The sequence below is a fragment of the Pelophylax lessonae genome, assembly GCF_965119305.1.
Source record: "Pelophylax lessonae genome assembly, chromosome: 1".
Classification (NCBI taxonomy): domain Eukaryota; kingdom Metazoa; phylum Chordata; class Amphibia; order Anura; family Ranidae; genus Pelophylax; species Pelophylax lessonae.
This window is the reverse complement of record NC_138768.1, coordinates 127140145-127159913: the sequence shown is the minus strand read 5'-3', so window position 1 is coordinate 127159913 and position 19769 is coordinate 127140145. Positions and strand designations below refer to the sequence as shown.

At 40.7% G+C, this 19769-nt stretch overlaps 1 protein-coding gene across 2 annotated transcripts in view; it reads left to right on the top strand.

Moving 5' to 3' along the window:
* PDE8B (phosphodiesterase 8B) overlaps positions 1-19769 on the top strand; it is a 231776-nt gene that overhangs the window by 148303 nt on the left and 63704 nt on the right. For both annotated transcript variants that reach the window (XM_082264145.1, XM_082264144.1), the window contains exons 2-5: positions 700-759; positions 13131-13321; positions 15117-15176; positions 19008-19065. In XM_082264145.1, the coding sequence (XP_082120271.1) occupies positions 700-759; positions 13131-13321; positions 15117-15176; positions 19008-19065 (369 nt within the window). The remainder of the gene's footprint in view (positions 1-699; positions 760-13130; positions 13322-15116; positions 15177-19007; positions 19066-19769) is intronic.

Genomic DNA, 19769 nt, shown 5'->3' with positions numbered 1-19769 from the left:
AACAAACTTCTTTCACATTGTCATTATGGGGTATTGTTTGTAGAATTTTGAGGAAAATAATGGTGTGTGATATGTATGTGTGTGTATGTATGTATGTATGTATGTATGTATATATATATATTAGAGACAAATATATAAAACACAGATACTTAGAAGCTTAAATAAATCACTCACTGTACTTAACATCCTAAGGAAACATTTTTTTATTTAAGGACATTTGGTAAGAATTATACTAGACAGTGGAAGTGTGTAGGATATGTATACGCCTGGAAGGTATATCACAAGATGTTCTTTGTAATGAAAGGTCTAAATGAAAGATTTTATTGTCTGTATTGCATAATAAGACATATCCTTCACAACGAACAACCCAACACGTTTCTGGGAAACATAATTACCCAAATGAATAAAAAGTATTTAAAATGTTTGGTTTATTCACAGTAAGTAACTTTTTTATTGTTTCTGGGACTATACATAAATCTATACATAGGCTACAACTTTGTTTAATGTCATGACATAGATAAATGGCATGCAAGGGAACATAAATCTGCTTATACAGGTCAGGACAGCAAGAAAATGTATTTTATGATATTCTGTTCTGTCTTTGTTACATGTTGTGTTGCAAATCTAGACACCCAATTTACTTTACTGTACTATATATAGAAAGAATACAAAATAATGAACTGTATTCTTCACTTTTAGCAGGTTTCATCAACAGAACTGTGGCTGGGACCTATGAGACTAACACAGGATCCTATACAGGTAATTCAATCTTACCTTTTAACTCAGAGACTATAACTACAAAGATTATTTAGCTTTATACTGCAAAATTAACACGTGTTAGTTGGTGATTTGTGAGCTTTTTGTGTGGAAAGAAGATTATTGGAAAAACATGATTTCTTAGATTTCTTAATTGCTCTCCCCCAACTCCCAGGCATCTAGGGCCACTGTTAGAAATCATGGGGGCCCCATACAGCCTACCTGACGAGGCCCCCTTTCACCCCGCCCCTGACCCAGTCCCGCCAGTTACAGATGTTTTCTTGGGACCAAGAGCCTTTTTCAACAGCTCAGTCTTAAAACATAAACATGGCCTGCCAAGTGACACATTAGTGCGACGTGGGTGTTAAAGTACAGTATTTTGTCGCTGCACATATGGGTTACTGGGGTGTAAAGGGGTTAAAGGTAAGTGGTTGTCGGGTGGTAAAAAAAGCAGCTCAGCTGCGTTTTTACTGCCCCCAAACACAAGTGTAAAGTACTATGCTTGTCACCAGCATTATGGTAATCTCATAGCACAGCAGGTGCTGTATGTCTCTGTCACAATGTCACATGGCTGTTAGGTGCTGACTTGGTTATGACTTTACTGTGTTAGTCTGTAACACACAGTACAGCCAAGAGTTATCAAAGCCAGCACCAACCAACCATGTGGCATTGTGACAGAGCCACAGAGCACCTGCTGTGCTGTGAGATTACCATAATGCTGATGATTATAAAATAAGCACGGTAAAGATTCTGGGGACTCTAAGCAGATATTAGTGTACCCGTTGTCCCTGCTATCAGCTGATTCACATCAGGAGCATGTACATGAGATCACTCCACCAGGGAAGGCAGTGGGTGGCTGACCGGAAATACAACAAGCAGTGCAGAATTATGTACCTATGCCTACGAAGTAGAACAAAAAGTCCCTCCTCTGCTCCTACCTCCTGGGCTCTCCTGTTGACCTTATGGGGCCCAGGAGAATGTAGTTATTCACCCCCTCCCTAAGCAAGTAGGGAGGGGAGTGTAGTTTAGGAAGCCCTTTTTTTTTATTTGGGAGAAATTAACTATAAAGCTGCCAGGGCTCTCCATGTTGAGCTAATGGGACCAGGGTCCGGTACAACAAAACCGGTTGTACTGCCCTATCAGCGGCCCTGCGGGCAACACACTTACTTTTCCTTTGATCCCCCACTGGTTCAATTAGCCAGGAATGAGGAAAACACCTGGGGCACTCTTTTTTTTTTTTCATTGGCCCTGTTTTGCCACTTGGCATAGGAAGTCCTATGTCAGCTCCAACTAAAGCAACTTGCAGCTTACACAAGGCATTACTTCCCTGCTACCAGTGACTGAGCAGAGTGGTTGGAAAACAAAGGAAAGGTATGTTCTCCTGAAGAGGTGGGCAATAAAGCGTACCTTTTTCTTTGCCTTGGATGGCCAACTCTATAGCACCCTAGAATGTACAGTTATACGTCATTAACAAACAATTGTTGGCAATAATATTTTATCAGTATCAGTGCCAACTCACTTTTTTGGTACATCCCTACATAGTTAAAAAATAACATTTAAGGATAAATACAATTTCATAACAAATCCCTCACTCTGTCTCCCTACCCTTCTCATATAACTCCAAAAATACAGATCTCACATGTACTGAACTAAAGTTTGCTGCAGTGTATAGGTTAGCCTGGTTCTCCAGAACCATTACTTAATGTTTGGCCTGACTATACAAAATAGTGGGTATTCTGAGTTACAGATGGTGACCAATATTATTCTCAGTGGCTCAGTGCGTGAGTACTGAGAGTGCCAGAGTACAGCAGAGAATGAGCTGACCAGGGCATGCATATGATTTGGCACACTCCAATCCTGGAAACCTTAAAGTGTACCCTCAAAACCCACCTCTTTAGAGAAGCATGTAACTACATAACGTGCCAAAACAGAAGTCTCCTGGTCCAGGCATTTTCACCTAATGACTCTGGGTCTCCAGCAGAAGCCTGAGGCTTATCAGCAAGAGAAACAATCAGAGAAATGGGATAACCTGTGCAGATTGCTATTTTTTTCTCCTGATAAGTTGGCACCAAAGGCACTTGTAGTACACCTTCCTTGCCTCCCTTCATAGCTTGGATTCAGACTGCTGCCGGATGAGACTATTTATGTTCAGAGACCCAGCAGTCACCTTTGATGTCTCTGGGTGGCTGACTGCTCTCTGATGTCTATAGTGGCCCTAATTCTCTTTAGTCCAATCCAGTTCAATCCAGCAGTGCTTCTTTGTCTAAATTTAGCCAGTTTGGGTCTGAATTTCGATCCATGTATGGGCACCCTGGTTGTACACAAGTCGATCCATCAATCGACCTGTGTACAACCAGCGTATGGGGTTTTTCCTGAACAATTACTGCCACCGCCTATAGATAATCATTATGTTTTGCCAGCAGGGAAGGCTGCTCGCCGTCAGAGCATGATTGCTCTGCGGAAGGGATTCCTCCATCAACACTGACTGTGTTGATGGGGGAATTAAGTGATTTTCTTTCCTTCCACCACGATTATAATGTATTGCCTGCCTAAGGCACACACTATTACCTCATGTACAGCTTTGTTTCATTTCACTTATCACTTGTGTCTACCTCTTAGATTGTGCATTTGTGGATTACTGGGACTCCCTGCTGATTCTCACATAGAACTAGCAGTCACTGAACCCTATACTTAGCCATGAAAACTATAGCCCACAATTGGCTATCTCCTCAACCTCCCACAACCGGCCTCTGGATAGATAAGGTAAATTCCACCCTGCATCTACAAAGACAAAATTGCAACTGTAGAGGCAGTTCTCAAAATTCAGAAATATTAGAAAATATGGCATATTTGGCTAAAGGACTCTACTCTTGCACCCCCTGCCTTTGTTAAGCTGTTTTTACTAAACCTGGCAAAACCTACCAAGAAAATCTTCCCTTTTGTAATCATCTATCTTCTTACCTTGAAAACACGGGACATTATATTGCTAAAGCATGGCTATCAGGCCAAAAAGAAGCCAATATAAAGGCAGATATGTGTGTTTATACCAGCTGCAATTAAAAACACGTCATGATGTTTTTTGGAAATTCAACTGGGTAAAATTGAAGGGTTTTAGAGCTGCTTAAACTTTAGCTTGAACTATTATAATAATCCGAATGTGCCTTTATTTATAATAAACACATTTGCTCCTTTTTGAAATTTTGTCAAGTACGTTTTTGAAGTATCCATATTAGAAAAGCAGTCCAGTGTGCAGAGAAGTTTGAAAGCAGGTCACTAAGTCCAGCGGCTCTTGTCAGACTCCGGGGAATTTATTGATTCTGTCACAAAGCAGAGTTGCTATGGTAATACACTCCAACAAACCAGGGTCACGGAACAGTGCTGTGTTTACAAGAGTCTGAATGACTGCAGCCTTTCCTAATTCCCCAAGAAGCATACCCTTATATAACACAATTCCCTGGTTAAACATTGCATATTTTATCAATATAGATCTATAGAAGCGAGTGATCCAAAGCGAAGTACATTCCCGCAGGAAGCATGACATTACTGTTCAAATGTAACTATAATTTGACAGAAATCCAGTGCATGGAAAATATGGTAGACAAATATAATAAATAAGGTGTCATTTAATGTATTGGTTGTGTTTTAAAGATGGGAGGGCAATATGTTGCACAAAAAATGCTGGTCACAGATATCCATGAGTACCCACTATGCAATGCTAATAATTTAACTGGCATGTCATATAGGGAATCTTGTGGACTACAGTGATGTAAAAAAAAAAAGTGCACCCAATGAAAATCCTTGACCCTTTTAACATATTTCAACAGGCAAACAGAGAATTATTCAAACAGTGCCTACAGATAAGGATGATAAACTTGAATAAAAACACAAGAAAAATGTGACATTCAATCGTGTATTCAACATAAGCATCAATAGATGTAATCATGGACTTAAAAAAAAAAAGCAATTGCATCTTTAGCATCAAAAGCTGGTATAGTCCCCTGTAGCCAAAATTACTTCTTGTAGGCATTTTGTATAACTGCCCACCAGTATCTGTAGCATGCATATCTACTTTTGCTATGTCCAAAAAACTCTATCTTTGATTGATCAGTCTTCTGCAAATTCTTCCAGAAGGCAAGTCCTTTGCCTACATGTTCAATGTCAATTGCTCTAATTTTTTGTTTCGTAGTAAATGCTTTTTCCCAACATACCGCTTACCCAGGTAAAATTGGTACAGTTTCTTCCTGACTGTAGATGTATGCACTTTAACCCAAACTATTGCAAGAGTTACGGAACCCTGTGATAAAGATTTTGGATTATTGGTGAAAATTTTCTAGTATCAAATGGTCAGTCATTTGTTTGAAATCTATGCCATTGTAGATTTTTTCTTACAGTGGAATAATTGATTTCAAATCTTTCGCCAGGCTTTTTAAATTCCCATGCAAGACTCCTAGGCACCCACAACTTCCCTTTTGAAGGCCTTTGATAGTGTAACAGGAAGTCAGCTAAATCTGGGAATGTAGTCACAGGAAGGAGATACATTTCCACCTGACTTAGAAAGTCCATTAATTAATTTAGGGTGTTGGCTACAGAGCTAGCCAGCAGGAAGTTGAAAGGCCTTCACCTGTTCAGAATGAGGGAGTTAAGGCTCTATAATTTGTTCAGAGAAATTCCTATTGTTTGCTGCCTCCAGAAGCTGCATCCTGAAGCCATGTGGGCTGGGAGCAGGAGGACAGTCAGCGTGTGCCTCCCGACAGGATGTGTGGGCCTGGGAGAAGACCCCCCGGAGTGATGTGTGCCCGGGACGATAACCAAGGGTGAATACGTCTCAAAGGTGAGAAGACGAACTGTTGATGTGAAAGAAACAAAAGGACTGTGTTGCCCTGTGAAGCTATTATAAAAGGACTATTGAGTGTCCGCTGTAGGACAAGGAAGTCTGCCCGACGGTAGGTTGGAGACAGACACTTAGGCAGGTTCCAGTTGTGAGAAGGTAGCCGCCCACAGAGGCAAGGATTTATTTTCTGGTTTATTTTATTTTGGATGTTTTGCTGCATACAGCCTGGTGAAGAAAACACCATTTAATAAACCACACTGTTTGTTTGCAAGCACTTGTCGGCTACCTCTCTGGGAAAACGCACCCCCCAAGGGGTCATCCACGCCTACCACCGAGCTAATCCCTCACATATGGTGGAGGTATGCAGTGGGCATAAGCAGAGATCCCTGCAAGGAAGTGCAAATGTTTGATGAACTTTATCTGGTGCATGAGATTGCACAATCTATGTGTGCAGGAGAGAAGATCCTGACAGAAAAAAAAAAAAAGTGTTTTAAAGAGACAGGGGTCTCAAAATTTTTTGATGAACTTTGTTGTGTCTGGTGCAAGTGACTGCACAAACTGTGTGCGCAGGAAAAGAGATCCTGCAAGAGAGAGAAAAACTACATGTGTTGAAGAGACAGTGGTCTGAAAATTTTTTTGCTGGACTGTGAAAAATTTGTTTGTGGAGTTATTGAAGATGGGGCGATCCAAACGCCTGAAAAATGCAAAGATAGATGAAATGAGAGACCGAATTCTATGGATGGAGGGGATGTTGCCGTCTGAACCAGCCCCATCCATGCCTAAAGAGAGTCTACTAAAGAGGAAGGTTGTTGTCCCTAGCAACACTGATGAAACCGCTATGGAGACGCAGTGTGCTCAGATGAAAAGTAAACTCAAAATGGAGGAGATGTTGAAACATCTGATTATATCAAATGCAGCTCAACAGCAAGCAAATGCAGCTCAACAGCAGGCAAATGGGGATTTTCAGCAGAGCTTTGCAGCTCAACAAAAGGCTCATCAAGAGAGCATGGCAGGCTGGAAACAGAGACGCCAGCAGCCAATGGAGGCCATCGGTTTGGAGGAAACCGAGTATGTGTGCAGGGCTGAGTTGGATGCCTTGCAACGGAAAATGGAAGAAAAGGAACAAGCCTTGGAATTGCTTAAAATGGAGCATAGAAACTTGCAGGAAACGAATGAACTACTCAAGTCTCATGTGTCACAGTGGGAAGAATCCACTGCTCTTCTTTTGGTCGAGTTGCAAAAACGCAGAGAGACTATAATGGAGAAAGATACCATCCTCATGGAAAAGGAAAGTGAAATTCAGACTTTGCAGAAGCAAAGCATGTGTGAAATGTTGGAGTTGCGTAATCAGCTGGAAAAAAGTCTTCAGTCTTTGGGAGCTACAAAAATAGACCTGCAGGAGTCGCAGGAACAGAATGTTGCTCTGAAAGCGACATTGTCTCTCAGCGACAAAGAGAAAAGTGAAAGAGAGGCTAAATTACTGAGTACTGTGTATGAGCTCACTACTTTGAGCAATGTGGTAGATGAATGGCGTGCGGACTGTGAAAGTTGGAAAGGGGAAGCCCAACGTGTCCAGCAGCAGTTAAAGGAGAAAGAAGCCTGTGTGGCAGAATTACATTCTTATTCCCAGATTCTAGCCAATGAGGTGAAGGCTCTTATGCAGGGAAAAGGAGATAGTGAACATAAGAGGGAAAAAGTAGAGGCACAGCTTCTGGAATCGCAAGTCAAGGTGTCAGAAGGTGACCGATTGTGTGCTAAGCTGTCAGAGAAGGCAAACCGGTTGCAGGTTGAGTTGGACAGTGTCACAAATCGGCTTTCTCAAGCAGACAGCAAATCTAGAGAAATTGCGGAAGATTTTTCTATCTTGGAATCGCAGCTGCAAGACACGCAGGAACTCTTACAGGAAGAGAGGTGTCAAAGGCTGAGTTTTAGCACAAAGCTCAAACAAATGGAAGATGAGAAAAATGGCTTCCTGGAACAATTAAAAGAGGAGGCGGAAGCAAAGAAAAACCTATCAGAGCAAGTCGCAACATTGCAAGCTCAGATAGCGGATATGAAAAAACGCATGGAAGAAAGCGTTGGTTCATTACAGTGTGTTGAAGATGTGAAAAAGAAGTTTGATCAGATGCTTGGTGAAGAGAAGACTGTGTCTGCAAAATATGCAGAAGAACGCGACCGCGCAGAAGCGGAGGCGCGTGATAACGAGAGCAAAGCCCTGTTCTTGGCTCGCTCTTTGGAGGAAGCTCTAGAGTCTAAGGCTGAACTAGAAAGAGTTAACAAGCAGCTATGTACAGAGATGGAACATGTGGTCAGCTACAAGGATGAGGTTGAGAAAAGCGTTCAGGAGCTAGAAAAGTCTAAACGAGCCTTAGAACAGCAAGTAGAAGAGATGAAGATTCCGTTGCAGGAACTGAAAGAGGAATTACAGGCAACAGAGGATCTGTCCCAAAGAGGGGATAGTGTGCCTGATGCAGTTTTTAAAAGGATCAGAGTTTTGGGGTCTGTCCTGAGTGAGCCTCAGAAATGTGATGACATGTGGCTTGAATCACCCCTGTGGAATAAACCGTTCCTTCAAAAACTTCAGCAAACAAAGGAGCTGTGTAAGAAATGTGATGTTTTCTCAGTTCAGGCTGAAAACCTAGTGGAGAAAACTAAAGCGGAGAAAACTAAAGCAAGTGATATAAATCTGGGAGAAAAAAGCAAACGCCACCTAGTGGAGAAAACTAAGGCTGTTGATGAAAACGTGAAGCAAATTAAGTTCAAGTGCCTTTCAGGGAATATTTCCAAAATGGAACTGGTGAAAGACAGGTGGCAGAAATTTGATCGTGATCTTGAGATACATTCCATGTGGAATTCAGATAGAGAAAAGGAACTAGGTGACCTTGAGCGGTCAAATAGTTCAGCAGAAAGTGCATTGAAGAAACCTGTAAAAGAATGTGTTACAGTTCCATGCTTCTTCACTGATGCAGAGAGGAGGTCTATAATGGATACCACCCAGATCGCTGGGTTCAACTGTGTTGTTGCCTTTAACCCCTATGTTGGTGGAAGGAAAGTTGATGATGTTCTGGTTGGCTACTTCTGTGAAGAGTTTGGCAAGAAATATAAACTGAATATCAAATCAAATAGTAGGCCTTTACTGCGACTCGCTCAGGAGGGCGAAAAGTTTAAGAAGTTGATGAGTGCAACTGCTTCAGATCTGCCTATGAATATGAAATGTTTGGTGAATGATATTGATATCTCTGGGAAAAGGAACAGGGGTCACTTTGAAGAAATGTGTGACAGCCTGTTGTCTCAATTGGAAAATCCTCTGCACAGCATCTTAGAGCAAGCAAAGCTCAAGAAGGAAGATCATTCCCTTTTACAACAAAAAGTCAATGATTGTGTACAGCTGTATGGAGAGGCAACTCAAGTCACAGAGGGATGTCAAGAGTCCCTACTTGGAACAAAGCTTAGTGAAGCAAAGGTTCTCAAAGTTTTGTGGAAAACATTTATGGATTGCAGAGAGAGGCGTCTTAAGAATGTTGAAGACATTAAGACTAGCCCAATTGAGTTGCCTATGGATCACGGTCCTCCATGGTGGATTGGACAGACGGTTATGAGGGACAAGCTGTCTGACATTTATGAGAAAGCTGTCAATGAAGATGACAGAAACGAGAAGGAGCGAAATGATGCCAAAAATGCAGTTGAAGAATGTGTATATGAGATGAGAGACAAACTGTGTGGCATTTATGAGAAATCCGTCAATGAAGATGACAAAACAGTTTCATCCGGAAGCTTGAGGATAATAGGAGGCTTATCAGTGAGTCAGCAGTGCTTGACACATGCGTGCCTGGAAATCTGTGTCCCAACCCTAGGGTTGAAACAAGAGGGGGGGGGTATGTAACAGGAAGTCAGCTAAATCTGGGAATGTAGTCACAGGAAGGAGATACATTTCCACCTGACTTAGAAAGTCCATTAATTAATTTAGGGTGTTGGCTACAGAGCTAGCCAGCAGGAAGTTGAAAGGCCTTCACCTGTTCAGAATGAGGGAGTTAAGGCTCTATAATTTGTTCAGAGAAATTCCTATTGTTTGCTGCCTCCAGAAGCTGCATCCTGAAGCCATGTGGGCTGGGAGCAGGAGGACAGTCAGCGTGTGCCTCCCGACAGGATGTGTGGGCCTGGGAGAAGACCCCCCGGAGTGATGTGTGCCCGGGACGGTAACCAAGGGTGAATACGTCTCAAAGGTGAGAAGACGAACTGTTGATGTGAAAGAAACAAAAGGACTGTGTTGCCCTGTGAAGCTATTATAAAAGGACTATTGAGTGTCCGCTGTAGGACAAGGAAGTCTGCCCGACGGTAGGTTGGAGACAGACACTTAGGCAGGTTCCAGTTGTGAGAAGGTAGCCGCCCACAGAGGCAAGGATTTATTTTCTGGTTTATTTTATTTTGGATGTTTTGCTGCATACAGCCTGGTGAAGAAAACACCATTTAATAAACCACACTGTTTGTTTGCAAGCACTTGTCGGCTACCTCTCTGGGAAAACGCACCCCCCAAGGGGTCATCCACGCCTACCACCGAGCTAATCCCTCACAATAGGTTTACTGGTCTTACTTACTTCAATATCACAGAAAACACTAGACCTTATGGCCCCGTACACACGATCCGAAAATCAGACGAAAAATACTGCTTTTCAAAGCGATTGTACTATAATTGGGTCCTTGGTACAGAGCTTTCAAAAGCTGATCACAACCATTTATCCGATATTAACCAATTGATTAGACAAGTTCGAAAATTTTTCTTGTATGATTTAAATTTTATCAGTACAGATGTCGTCCGAAAATACAATACAAATGCACTGTAAAAAAGAAAAATGTCCACTGCGCTTAGGCTTTCAAAGCAGCTAGCTTAAATTGCTGGTAACAATCAAAAAAGTAAAAAGGAAAAAAAGCAGCACTTAAAATTCATAAAGGTTCACAAACACCAAGAAACAGCACAGCAAGTAAACAATCATAAGGATGAAAGTCCATAAATCCTAAGGGACACCCATGTTGCAAAACCAAATGAGCTGCAGGTGAACTAATAGTGAACAATAACAAGACAGAGAGGGGATCTGTGTGCAGCTTGGATCCCGCTGAAAGAATCACTTGTCTTGAACTTTCCTGGTTTGAAACCTGAAGAGCACTGTACCCATAAGAAGTGGATTGTGGGTGGAATGCCAGGCACCTGCAGACTCTTCCTACAGCTCCATGTCCATAGAAAGCCTTTGAATGTTTTGATATTCTGCACCATGAGGCGTTGCATGTTCTTTATTCTGATATATGTGACCTGTGGAGAGATTAATTCAGAGGGGCAAACAGGATCCATTCTGTTATTATCATTAATGAACAGAGACAAGCCAGAGAAGTGTTGGAACGTTTGTATGACCACCTATAATTTAGTGGTCCATACCCTGGGGTAAGAGGCCCGGTGTGCTATGGTGTCAGTGGAGGACTATAAATCCACCAGCAATTCATTTGGTTTTGCACCCTGGGTGTCCCTTAGGATTTATGGACTTTAATCTTTATCCTTAACCACTATTTATTTAGGGGATTTACACTCACATACAATAAGATCAGAAAAAGCATAACAAACAAAGCTCAAAGATGGCTGCGGCTAGTACCGTGCATACGTTATGCCATATGACCAGTGGGAGATTAGCTTCCGCAATCTGTAAAGCATTGGGAAGCACCTTGTGGAGCTGCTGAACTTCTGGTTGGTCATATCTGGCTTGTCTACTATAAATATAGCGTTCTCATTTCCAGCTACCACGCCTCTGATGATGTCAGAATATGACAAAACGCGTAAGGCAGGACTGGAACATATGACCTCAGCGTGCTAATAGCCACGGCCACCTTTTGAGGTTTGTTTGTTGTGCCTTTTCTGATATTATTGCATGTGAGTTTAAATCCCCTAAATAAATAGTGATTTTAGCTTCTCAGACGTATTGCACTATGGTTATGTCGTTTACATCCCTCTGAGGTATCATCGTTGGTCTTGTCAATATCGTTGGAAGAGTGGATCTTCCTGCTAGATGAATATAAGACCTGCATATTAGAGTGGCCTGCAGTGACGGATGATGTGAGGATCATTGCGAGATTTTGGCTGTTTCATCTGGCCATAGATTCCTGTCATGCTGCTGTTAGACCGAATACATAATAAACAAGCAAAAAATTGGGGGAGCAAACCCTGAACATGTATATCTAAAGCCAGTGCAGCTATGGACCAAGCAACATGTATATTAAAAAAGAATAGCGCACACATGCAAAAAAAATGACTATCAAATATGGAGACAATCCATAAATAAAAATGGGGATTTAGTCCCACCATATGGCCATATCGTGCTCAAGCCCACCACTGCGTCAAAGTACCCCATTATCAGTGGGTCCTACACTATCCATAAAAAAGGGGTGAATCCAGCCTTTCTTACCCTTGGAGACAACACTCCTTGCTGGGAAGGTGTGCTAATGCACTACAGGGGACTCCTCCTATATCTACTTGATAGTGGACACCAATAGAGTACAGGTGCGTGTGGGGGATGGGATGCTCAACCGCAGAAGTCTGGTCAGACCGAATACATAATAAACAAGCAAAAAGGCTGGATTCACCCCTTTTTTATGGATAGTGTAGGACCCACTGATAATGGGGTACTTTGACGCAGTGGTGGGCTTGAGCACGATATGGCCATATGGTGGGACTAAATCCCCATTTTTATTTATGGATTGTCTCCATATTTGATAGTCATTTCTTTTGCATGTGTGCGCTATTCTTTTTTAATATACATGTTGCTTGGTCCATAGCTGCACTGGCTTTAGATATACATGTTCAGGGTTTGCTCCCCCAATTTTTTGCTTGTTTATTATGTATTCGGTCTGACCAGACTTCTGGGGTTGAGCATCCCATCCCCCACACGCACCTGTACTCTATTGGTGTCCACTATCAAGTAGATATAGGAGGAGTCCCCTGTAGTGCATTAGCACACCTTCCCAGCAAGGAGTGTTGTCTCCAAGGGTAAGAAAGGCTGGATTCACCCCTTTTTTATGGTGGGCTTGAGCACGATATGGCCATATGGTGGGACTAAATCCCCATTTTTATTTATGGATTGTCTCCATATTTGATAGTCATTTCTTTTGCATGTGTGCGCTATTCTTTTTTAATATACATGCTGCTGTTAACCTCTCTATAAATTGAGGGTAAACAGGTTCCAGTACGCAGGCTTACCCCCCTCACAGTGGTGACGAGTGTGCATGTACATCTCTTCCATAGACGCTGGTGTGGGGATTCTACGCTATCAATTTTAAATTTGGACTTGGAGACTTTTATATTGGAGATTTTTTTTGAATATTTGGTTAGAGCTTGTTGTTTCATGTATGTTGCGTATGGTGTGTGACTGGCTGCTAACATATACCTTTATCCAAGCGCACATATTCTTTGTGTTTACATAAAAGTCACAACTACCTACTCTGTGTAGTGGACCTTTGTATTTTATATGAATTGTTGTCTTGTGCTTCAACATCTCATTGTCAGGTGCTGCTGGTGTTCGCAAAGGAAGACAGTCAGAGCGATGGCTTCTGGTGGGCCTGTGACCGGGCTGGGTTCAGGTGTAACATAGCCAGAACACCAGAATCAGCCCTGGAGTGTTTCCTTGATAAACATCATGAAATCATTGTTATAGATCACAGGCATTCAAGATACCTTGACGCAGAGGCGGTTTGCAGGCAAGTACAACGTATGGACTGAAATCTATTATTGTTACTGTTTAGTTTCCATGAGATCAGTTTTCAATTCATATTATTTATTGTGCTTTAATATGTAAAGTTATCACAACCGTAGTCAATTTCATTTGAACGTATTAGCCTTGAATATTACCCTTTCCCAAAAAGTTGAACTTGGCTCCACCTCCTACTGCCTTTCCAGTCTCTTATTACAGTAGTTGGACAACTTAGATGGACAACTTTACAGATCAGTATGGAAATGCAGTAGATGGAGAAGCTGGGTCAAGCTCAGTTTTTACTGGAAAAAAAATATATAATTCAGCTGTCTATAGCTCTGGATCTACTGATCATTTTATTGAAGGTCACCCCTACATATGCATCTTTTGTCACCCTGTATGTGACAAATTTGTAATATTACCAACAAATTATTTGTATGGGTGCTGCACATAAGTGCTCAACATGTACGGAATGCACTGCCCAGAATCTTCTGTTCGACAAGAATTTGTTCCAAAGCTTAGTGAATGTGGTAAAGTTTAACTTTGTAAGGAATACCCAACAATGCTCTAGGAAAATAACAAAAACTGCATTTTTGCTAAAACATTAGTGGGTGATGGAAGCCAGCAGAGCACCAATATTTCCTAAGCTTTGGGGGAAAATCCCTTGCAAAGTAAACAGCCTATTTGTCTTTGACAAATCAATCCCAATGAGTCTACTTCTATATTCTGTATTTTCTATAATTTTGTAGAAGGCAGTATACTTATTCATCACTGACCATTACAGAGAACAGAGTGCTAAGATGAGAATGTATGTGAGACATGAAGGGATTTGTCCCAAAATAGTTTGATATCAACCTAAATAAAGTACTATTTATGTCCTGAGACACTAAGAGATCATTTTACAAGGACAGTCTGTGATTTCCCATGAACCTGACCTCCATCATAGATTTATTGTGGCTTTGATCACATGTAATATACTGTATTTCCTCAATGATGAAATAGGTGTTCTACCATAATTCATCCAAAGTTATGACCTCTTGGAGTATTTTTTATCTAGGAACTTATTACTCATTTAAACCCTCTTCTAAACTAAGAAGCTGGTCACAGAATGACTAATATCTATATTAAACCCACCCAGATTGGCAGGATGGAAGCAATTCCAAAATTGCTATCTTGGATTTAAAAATATAGACCCTTTTTACAGTAAATTCTGCTAGTGTTAGAGTACCAAAGTTCTGCTAGATTATAAAATCTATGCCCCACAATAGGATTCCTTTAAAATATTAAAGCTAAATAAACTATGTATTGTGGTAATTAAGGAACAAGGTGGCAATCATGATTTAAAGTCACAACTTTGGCAAAGACAAACCTTTCTTGGCACTTAATACGTGGGATAAAAATGCAGTAACTGGCATTCCAAGCTTTAAGGGGTAGCATTCCAGTTCACATACGTACACCTCGATTTTACTTTAACTGTTTCCAGTCATCGACTGCAACATATTTGATAAATTCCATCTGAATTTTAGTATAGGGGCTGACACTTGTGTGTGGTAGTTTCTGTAGTAAAAGCAATTTACTGAATAATGACTTGAATAATTCAATTGCATATGGGTCCTAGATAAACACAGAAATCTTTATTAACCCAAAGAAGTAATTTATTTAAATGTTATCAAAGACTATAGCATCCTATTAGAATTCAGCTTTTAGAAGCTTACACGGTTTTCTTAACACTTTATCTGATTGCTTGGTGTGATCATAGTGCACTGCTGCTTTTGACATCCAAATTTTTCATTCTTTTGCAGATCAATACGTGCAACAAAGCCATCAGAGCACACTACAATACTTGCTGTTGTCCCGCGTTTGTAAGTTTGTGTTTTATTTTTTTGGTTTCCTAAAGGTCTTTCCTGTAAATCTGTTAGTCATTTTATCCTCATTAGGTTCAGTTTTAAAGTAAACCTCTAATAAACCTAGGCAGTTCTAACTGAGCATATCACAAAGAAATCCATAGAGAATAACTTTATTAAAAACCATGTGTTTAAATCATCAGGAGATATAGGCAGTTGAGGTTATGTGTATATTTCTTGTATAAACCAAGACCAGCTTCTCTCCTCCCATGAATTCCAACTATTGATCAATGCGACTGTCCATCACATTACAGAACCAGCTGTGAGTTGTGGGAGGAGGTGAACTAAACCCACTCTATCCATACTTACTGCCCTCCTAGTGGTGAAATCTACTCTCTGCCTTCTGCCTCTGCCCTCTTCCATGTTTGGGGTCTTCAAGTTGTACTAATTAGCAGGAGACCCAGTGCCATGACAACGGCCATCGCGGCCAAAAAAACCGACTAGCCCACCGGGAATTCTCCTGGTGCTCCCGATTAGCCAATCCGGGCCTGTCTTCAACCATCTTGATTGGCCAGCATGGAATGGCGAACATTTGCCGGAATTGTACACTGAGCTATGCATATGCATCTCAGTGTAAAGAAGGTTGCCAGGAAGAGGATAAGAAGCCTTTATTGCAGAAGAGATATAGTATGCCTCTTTCGTAATAAACAAAAAAATACCCCCTTCTCCAAATTTTTGGGTTTTCAGGCTAAATGTTTACTTAGAGTGAACATTTACTTTGTAGATAGAGGACAAAGCAACAGATTCACTTTAATGTGATACTAAACACACACTGTTTAATTTAGATTATCCCTTCTCTTTCTGTATGTGGATGATGGCACTGTAATTATTATAAAGTGTGTATAAATATATATATATATATATATGTACCCTTTTTCCTAATACAGCTGTCACATGTCCCTTCTCTTAACCAGCCCGTCAGTAAAGAAACAGTGGCAGGAGGAGCTTCTAGTCTTCTGCTACTGTTCACATATAGAAAATACATTTTTTTTAAAAACAGCATTTGGGATACAGAGTAAAAATAATTAATAATCAATGAACTGTTTAAATTGTCATGAAAATATACAGTGCCTTGAAAAAGTATTCATACTCCTTGAAATTTTCCACGTTTTTGTTATGTTACAACCAAAAACGTAAATGTATTTTATAGGGATATTCTGTGATAGACCAACACAAAGTGGCACATAATTGTAAACTGGAAGGAAAATGATCAAAGCTTTTCAAAATGTTTTACAATTAAAGATCTGAAAAGTGTCAGAATCCAATCTGACAGAGCTTGAGCTATTTTGCAAAGAAAAATGGGCAAAAGTTTGACTCTCTAGATGTGCAAAGCTGGTAGAGACATCCCCAAAAAGACTCGCAGCTGTAATTGCATGGAAAGGTGGTTCTACAAAGTATTGACTCGGGGGGGGGGGGGGCTGAATAAAATGCATGCCACACTTTCCAAATATTTTTTTGTAAAAAATTTTTGAAAACAATTTTCCTTCCACTTCACAATTATGTGTCATTTTGTGTTGGTCTATCACATAAAATTCCAATAAAATACATTTACGTTTTTTGTTGTAACATTAAGGGGAATACTTTTTCAAGGCACTGTATAATTTAAATCAAATTATTAATATTTTTTTGACAATAATGTTGCACCCTCAGTGTACAAAGTAGGTAAATTTAGTTGACTCCTTTGTAGGCAGAGGATCTGGGGTTAATTAGTTTTCTGTTACCTCCCTCCCTGTAACTGGCTACATGGTTCTAGAACTTAGAGGGTGGAGGAACAGATACTAAGCCTGAATATTTATGGAGTCTCCACCAATTCTTGGGTAGGTTAGCCCCAGGGGAGACAGGCCGTAAATATTCTGGAACCTCAACATGTGGGAGCAGAGTCCAAGGTCTAGTTGTCTGTAGGGGGGCACTGTGCTGGGGGGCTCTGCCTCAAGAGGAACTAAGTAACCTTTATTCTACACACCCTAAGCTTGGACAGAGGAGGGAGAGCAAGGTACACAACTTTGCTTGTCTATAACTAAGGGAACAGGTTAGTGACAGTTTTCCACCAGAAGAGCCATCCTACACCTCTAGCTGGGGATTCAAGAGCAGCCCGGGCAATTACAATTTCTCTACAGGGTAGCACCTGTATTCAGCAGTTGGAACTTTTCCTATCTGTTTTTGCTGTACCATCAATCCTACAGGAAGACAGCTTTGTAACAATAGTTCTTAGCAGCCAGAAAGTTAGCAAGTCCTCAAATTTGCATTTAAGTTCTACAGTTCTGGGCATCCCATGCTTCCGCTCCCCATCCCAGTTTTAACCCCCCTAAATAAACAAAAGCAAGCATCCCCTGGAGTGATTCTTGAGTCTGCATGAAAGCTGCAAAAATGAATGTTGCCTGTCTGCGTGTGTAAGGGAGGACCCAAAAATCCAGCGGCCCTTGTGGGGGTAGTGCTACAATAACATAGTGTGTGTAGATTCCTGTCAGTCACAGGATGTGTTATGCCCCTCCAACCTATGTCTTGGAATAAGAGGAAAGCGAAGCCTCCATCAATAAAGATTTAATACCCCCCCTTGTGCATAGCTGGTTAGTGGACATGGAGGAGGCGGGAGGGACCTGGCTGTCATTTATCACTGTGTATACTCTCACCTATCACATATAAAACGTTGTAGCTCAAATTTCAACTTAGAATAAATAATATGTGACAAAGTCCTTTTCATCGACCAATCTTTCATTAATATATCAAAATAATGTGAGATCTTCCAAAGTCTTCTTAACACTTCCTAACCCACGATGCACTGGGGGTGGAGAAATGTTAAGAAGACTTTGGAAGATCTCACATGCTTTTGATATATTCATGAAGAACTGGTGGATGGGGAGGACTTTGCCACATACTATTTATTCTAAGTTGAATTCTAGGCTACATCATTTTTATATATATGATAAGTTTGTGTGGTATAGTGAAAAACACTATTGATGTTTAGCAGCATTGTTACATAGTTACATAGTAGTTGAGGTTGAATAAAGACAATAGTCCATCCAGTTCAACCTGTGTAGGTGTGTGTGGCCGTAATCATTTCTCATACCCTTTAATGTTCTGATCCTTGAGATGTATGTCCAAGCATCTTTTGTGCAGTTTGTTTACTCTGCAATGATTGTACTCTTTTTGTATATTTTTCTATAGTCACATGGGCTGCTCAGATGTGATAGAAGGAGATGTTCAGGGTAGAAAGTAAAACTTAGCATATGCACTAGCTGCCAATATATTTCTTACACAGGTTTGTTAGCATATATGTTGAGAGGGAGGAGGAGACCAATTTAAGGCTAGTTAAATGTTTAGCTTAAATTCCACTTTAAATCATTAGTACTACTAGCACATTATGCCAAACTAACCTTTCAAACAAAGCCCTCCAGTGGTGCACTATCATGGCTGCCAGCGCTTTAATTTTCCCCCGGTCTTTCTTCTGGGTTCATGCACTCTGGTTGCCTGAATGACTAGGCCACAATGACATCACTCCTGCGCGTGCGTGTGGGAGTCATGATAGCAGCATGGTGCTCTGCATTCCACGATACACGCTGTGTGCCCTGAATGCAGAGCATCACTGTGCAATGTGTGCATGTTCCAGTGATGTCATTCGCTTTTGTCAATATGAACATCTCCTAAAGGTTGGACATTTAGGGGACATTTATTGTATGGACAGGTAAGCCTTATTGTAAGCTTACCTGGAGGTACAGGTGTATAAGGAGAGTTTACTACTGCTTTAAGGACATAGTATGTATTCATAAGAATATTTCTGTTTTGTTGCAGAGCATCTGATCAAGAAGAAACATCGGTCCTTCCTCTCCTGCATGCTGGATTCAACAGGGTGAGGGGCATTTAACCATGTTAGGTTTTGTAGTCTGTACAAGAAAATGGTGACTCAGGGATCATATTCAGATCTTCATTGGGCTTAGGCAGGACATAGACCTCTAAAGCCAGTTGTGCAAGATCTGATCTACCTCAACCTGCATTTACTCTAAATAGGTCACACAAATGGACAAAATGGAAAGCTGTCACCCTATGCCTTCAGGTAGCATTTAAAAGGTTGTTACACTAGTAAAATAGTGATAGGATACTGGGAGGAAAAGGACTACTCTCCCCTCCCTTCTACTTCTATAAACATAATACTAGAGGTGAAGGACTGCTCTCCCCTTCCTATTAAAACAACATCAACCTGAGCCAGGAATTTACCACCTATTCTTGGTTAAAATAGTGTGCTGTGTTACATGTTGCAATAATAAAAGGTAATATCAGAAGAAAGAGTGAAACACAATAAACCGATTCCATAAAAAGACCAAGTGGTCTATTGAGACCTATACATATACAGTATATTGCCATAGTTGCCCAAATAGGCATCACCATCCCTAAAATTACAAAATAACAAAAAACATATACACTACTGTTAAAATTTCCATGATTTATTAAATTCATATAAAACATTTATAATGTAACATGACATAGCCTAGCATGGATTTTTTTATACGTTCAGAAATATATTGCATTTCTTGATTTAAAAAAAATAAAATAAAT